The following is a 6,203-nucleotide window of genomic DNA, read 5'->3' as shown; positions in this document are numbered from 1 at the left end:
TATTGTTAAACAACCATTACACATGATTCAAAGTTGACATGGTTCAATTTCTTACACTTGCAGTTTAAAAATTATATGTGGAAAATTAAGCAAAGAGATTTCTTCAAAAACCACTGATGTTAGATATTTGGCGATATCCGAAACAAATATGTGGTCAAGTCCAAGAATTTACTTGATTAAAAAATTGTTTTTAGATTTAAATTTTTTTACTATTACCAACATTTTTTATTCGAAATAGATTTCTTGTCATAGGACAGAAAATTCTTATTTAAAATGTACTATGATAAAATTTATAAGCAAATGGAAAAGTACCATTGGATAATGGCCAGCCTCGATTTAGGCAATCAATTGAACTATCATTTGAAGGAATCTCCTAAGCAAATCCATATAAATGAAGACTATTGATAAACTAAACTGTGTCTCATGGTGCGAGACAAATAATCCCTTCATTAGGTTTTATCAAATTCGTTTGGAGGTACTAGATCCAATTCTTTCAACTCATGAGATACAAAGATTAACAGAATCCACAGTTGTTAATATTCTTTAATCCTATCTTTGAATAGGATTATGCTTTATTATGTCTACGTATAGTCTACATACATAGTGATAATGTCAGGTTTCAGTATTGTTTTATACTATCTATGTGATATATACGCTCATGATAGTTATATGAGCTGCATATTTCTCTTTTATAAGTCTGAAATTCTAAAATATTTTTTAGAATAAATTAGCAGTCAAGAGAGGCAACTTTGCACTAATATTAGTTTTCAACAGACAGAGACAATACAAAACCGATTTTTGAGCAGGAAGTTTCAAAGATGAAGTTCCTTCGAGTCTAATACTCAACATTTGAAAAAATTTTAGTAATAAGATATTTGCAGAAAATATAAATTGTACAAACAATATTCTATAAAAAACTATTTTCATAAAACATAAAATGCGGTCTTATTATTCTTAAGTTCAAATTTAACTTAACAGTTTCAAAAATGCATTTACTTAGACAGAATTATATTCATATATATATACTATAAAATGCTAATAACAAATATAATTAAGTCGTTGTTAGATGATTAACTACCTAGAAGTACAAGATCCAAGTATAAGAAACGTCATTTCCTAACAGCTGGAAAAATGCAGAAAAATGGATTACTTAAGTTAAAGACCTTTAGTAGAAGTTTTTAACCTTTATTAAAACTGGCAGACACAGTTTGACAAAAAGTAGTGTACAATATATGAGTACATGTAAATAAAACTGTAGTCTTCTTTATTCAATAAAGCATTTTGTTCTGTGGGTTTCTAATTCCATTATCTATATTTGTTGAATTGTACTTATCCATTCTTTTTGAAAATAGATTTCACTACATTTAAAACTAATACTAATTTAAATTAAAAGGAAATAATTGAAAATAATTAAACATTAATTAATCCATATCAGTATGAACTTGTTCCAACTTTTATATATTGCACATATATGGAGGTCCTATACTCCAGAAGGAATTCAGAAAATCAGTAGTACATATTATATGTATGCATTGTATTAAAGTTATACAACTTCTCTATTAGACAAAAATTATTTTGTGTCATTATATAGAATTTTCCATATGTTTAAATTTAAAATTAAGATAAAGGGAATCAATCGCTTGATATCAAATTAATGTTTTTTAATAATATAATCTATTTTTCAAAACTTGGAGGACAAGTTAACAGTACGATTATAAGTATTAGAACAATAAGTCATATCACCTTGATTTATTATATATTAATTTTTTTAACCTTAATATTAATTATTAATAATTTAATAATATCATTTAATTTTAAATTTTCTTAGCTGAATACAAGGTCTATAAAAGACGATATGCGATATTAGCGATATTCACGTTGTACTCCGCATGTAATGCCATGCAATGGATACAGTACAGTATTATTAACAACCTGGTCACAAAGTAAGTAATAATAATAATTATAATCAAGTACTACATAAATTTATACACTACTTTGTAATTACTAAATTATTTTTTTTTGTTTTTCTGTCAATAAACAAAAACTATTTACTATATATATAAATAATATTTTTTTTTTCGAGGTAAAAATCAATGCATACACATATTTAATTATATATTATATAGAATAATAAAATATATAAAAATATATTATACATTAATACTTAGTCCCTGTATAAAAATATGACCTATTAATCGAAAAACTCTAGTTGTGGACACAACATTAAATATAATTTTTATATCATACTTTATGTTATATATCAAATATACCAAGACTGAAAACATTAAATTATAAACTAGACTGAGAACTATAATCAAACTTAGTCTTCTTCAAATAATAAATTTTTAGTTGGTTAGCTACACTAGTAACAAAGTCGATAAAATATAGTTAATTAATATCATCTCAAAATCCATCAGTCTAAATTTGTAAGAAGATTTGTAGTGGGATTGCCAAGTTCTGTGAAGTCAGAAAATCAGATATATTTCTAAAATGAATTTGGTGTCTGCATTTAAATTGTAAATGGAAAAGGTTGAGCTGCGAGACGTCCAAATTACAAATTAATGTGTTCAACCTGCTTTTCATTGATGATGAAAATTCCCTTCGGTAAAACTGGGACTTTAATGGAAAAATCACCATAATTCTTTTAATAGGTCAATGGGGGTCAAGTACCCATGCCGAAAAATTGGACCAAAAAAGCAAAGACTTTACAAATGTTTAGGTCTGATAACGGCATACAAGGATGGAATTCTACAAAGAAGCGAACCTGATGAGTACCCCATCTTAAAAAAATAATCATAATTATAAACGATGTAGGTTGCATTCAAAAAATGTTTTCTTTAACTTAATCCCAGGAAGCTTATGTGATACTGAGACAGAAGAATTCGTTTTTAAACTGGAAGAAATTATAGTGGTTTTGAAAATATGAATATGTAGAAATAATTCTAAATTGTATGATTTGTAAATTCTAAAAGATATTCTTTCTAATATTCTAATTATGGATATAAAAAGCTTTGCCAGTGGAACTTGTAATATTAGATTCATAACAAGAGGATTAAATACAAATAATGGTTAAAGCAATGACTAAGGCTTAAATCTCTTCGTACCAGTTATTTTATTACTTGTTTCTTAATACGGTGGAAAATGTTTTAACTCTACTATCCAAAAACTACAAGTTACTCATAGTCAGGCTCTCCGAAGGCTCTTCAAAGGGCGATGGTACATCCGCATGAATGGCATGCTAAGAGACCTTAGAATAGATCCGTTCAAAAAGTACATAAGGGACAGAGCTCTGAAGCTATATGCGAAAACCGACAGGCTGCCCTACTTAGCACTATCTAATCTCAGAGTAATCACTAACCACACAGGGCGGTACGCATATCTTAGATCAATCATTAAATAATAACAAAAATTTATGATGAATACTCAAATTAGTCAGTGAGATGGGTGGGACTCAGCAGAAACCCCCTATCCATCACAGAGTAAAAGTGCCCAGATGCACTAACTCGAAAAAGGCTCAACATAAGGCATAAGACAAATATATATTATAACAATCAAATATGTTGTACCGGCAGAACTTATAATAAAAATGAATTTTGATGAATTTGTAGCGTTCCTTATTTTGAGTAATGATGGTATGCGTGAGTGGAATGAAAGAGTTTACTTTCTAACACTTTACCATGAAAAAGTATTCGTAAACTATAAACTATTGCTAGCAATAGTTTTTGGTAACAAAATAAAGTACTATAGGTACTTCTATCTATTCTATATATATCTATAAAAGCTTGAAAACCGTTATTTTAGCATATATTGAATTGAATGAATTTGAATGAATTGGATGGTTTAGTTTATTCAATGTTTAGACTACTATTTATGTCAATTGTTTGAGTTATTGTTTGAAACTTGAGAATATTATACGAATATATTATCTGATAACAATATCTAAATCCAAAAATCGAATCCAAACAGATTGTATTGTTTTTCACCTATGAAATGTGAACCCATAGCAAAGTGCATATTCATATTCATTAATAGTTCAATTTAAGTTTGTGAATGAGATTGATGATTATTGAACACCTAAAGTAATTTTGATATGATGCATACAAGTAAAGTGCTATCATATGAAAACCGCTACACTTTGAAATCATTAAAAGCATATTTTGATTTAAAGCACTTTAAATTTTTACCAATGTTTCAGCAAAATTTTCCACCAATCTGTTAAAAGCATTCAGCCCAAATAATGTATGATGTGCCCAACTACATACCTCAATCTGATCAATGTTATACGCTTTGGTGACACTTTCTGAATACAACCTTCGAGTTTTTTGATTTGAAATCATTGACAGGATTCAAATGAAGTTAATTATCCCAATTCACAAAAACGCCTATACATATGTCATGGACGACGGCAAAGCATAACTTTTACACATACATCACTTTTCAATTTGATCAGAAACAAAAATGTATCTTCATCCTATTTTCAATGTGAGGTGACACCATTTCATCATTAACTTTTTTCTTCATTTCAGATATTACAGTGTTAGCGACAAATGGGTCGACTGGACATCTATGATTTACATGTTTCTTTACATTCCAATGGTTTTTCCTGGTAGTTGGTTTTTGGACAAAATGGTTAGCAAAATTTTGAATTTTTCTGGGACATGCATATGGCTTTCGTTAAATGAAATGCTTTTAAATTTTGATTGTTGCAGGGTCTACGTATTACAGCTATAGTTGGTATTGTGGGCACCTGCATTGGCTCTTGGATAAAAGTGTTTTCAGTTGAACCAGATTTATTTTATGTTACATTCTTGGGGCAATCTATTGTTGCACTTTCACAGGTAATGTAAATAACAATACATATATTTTATATAATATTAGGAGTATAGAATCTCGAAATGAATATTTTACAATTTAAAGAAAAAATCATCATCACTGAATGATGGAGTATTTGACAATACTCAAAACAGTGCTTGTATGATTCAACCAAATTTCAATAAATTAATACAAAGTTTTTGCTGTTGTTTCTTTTTTACTTGTCGACCTCTTCACTGTTCGACCTCTTTAGTCATAAATAGCGTTCACATTCGACAAAAAATCAATGTCACTTAGTTCAAGAAAGGAAAAAAATCATATGGAAAACGCTCGTTTATTCTCAACATTAATCCAGATATTATCATATCCTATAAAAAAGTCTACCTAAAAAAAATTCTGCAGTTATAAATAATACAATATTCTCAATAACGATAATCAATGAAATGTGCTTAATAAGTGACAGGAATAGTACTTATCTACCTTGTGGGCTCTATTAAAGAGTCGCTCGCCTGTTTTTCTTTAGAATCTAATCAGTCATACTTTTGTGTATTTAGTTGATTATTCTAATATTTTATAAGTACAAAAATATGCTATAACTTTTACGCCTTCTTTATGATTGCCCTATTTACAGGTTTGCATTTTATCACTTCCAGCGCGGCTTGCAGCAGTTTGGTTTGGACCGAATCAAGTTTCTTCAGCTTGCAGTGTTGGTGTTTTTGGAAATCAGGTAAGTGAAGCATTTAGAATATTAATTTTTGTATATATTTGGAGTTAATATGAAGATTCATTTTTGTAATATGAGTTGAGTGCATTAGAACATAAAAATTGATTAACAATACACTTAATAAAATACCAAGATTAATGTGTGTATATATTACGGGAGTTATGTGAATATATGTGATGGCATCCATTGAAGTCCTCATAGATCTCAAGACTTTTCATAATCATATGCAATCTCATTCGCAGATGATCATTCTGAGAATAACCAAAGGTAACATTACCTTATGAAATTGTTTTAATGAGTAGTCGTTTAATACTTCCGCAAAGCAACTTCCTAAAATTTTAATTTCGCGAGACATCATGCATCCAAAATTTGAACTTTACCATAAAAATAATTCTGATTAATATATGTTATGAACCTTGAAGATACACTATGTTATAACATGTTAACATGATATACGGACAGTTATATATTTCTCACTGCAAATGGAGTCGAAATAGACGTTTATAGACCATATTTAGAAATGTTAGGCAAAATTGTAATTATTTTAAAACAAAAATTTACATGATAGACAAGGGTATTTACTTCAACCTTCAATGTTATTATCAGAACCATATAATAGTCATCTTAACTGATAACTATACAGTATGTAAGGCTTCTTAAATCGCTT

At 28.6% G+C, this 6,203-nt stretch overlaps 1 protein-coding gene across 1 annotated transcript; it reads left to right on the top strand.

Annotated features, from left to right (window-relative positions):
• Positions 1 to 1,828: 1,828 nt before the first annotated feature.
• LOC119664211 (uncharacterized MFS-type transporter C09D4.1-like) lies at positions 1,829 to 5,569 on the top strand (the record flags this gene model as incomplete). The annotated part of the gene is made up of 4 exons (XM_038073745.1): positions 1,829 to 1,943; positions 4,527 to 4,629; positions 4,710 to 4,838; positions 5,444 to 5,569. Coding segments are annotated over 4 exons (473 nt in total), but the record flags the coding sequence as incomplete, so codon positions are not given.
• Between the last annotated feature and the right edge of the window lie 634 nt (positions 5,570 to 6,203).

Source organism: Teleopsis dalmanni, unplaced genomic scaffold (assembly GCF_002237135.1).
Source record: "Teleopsis dalmanni isolate 2A unplaced genomic scaffold, ASM223713v2 unscaffolded_contig_1616, whole genome shotgun sequence".
In the NCBI taxonomy this organism is placed as follows: domain Eukaryota; kingdom Metazoa; phylum Arthropoda; class Insecta; order Diptera; family Diopsidae; genus Teleopsis; species Teleopsis dalmanni.
Note: the sequence above shows the minus strand (reverse complement) of the source record. Positions and strands in the feature narration are given on the sequence as shown.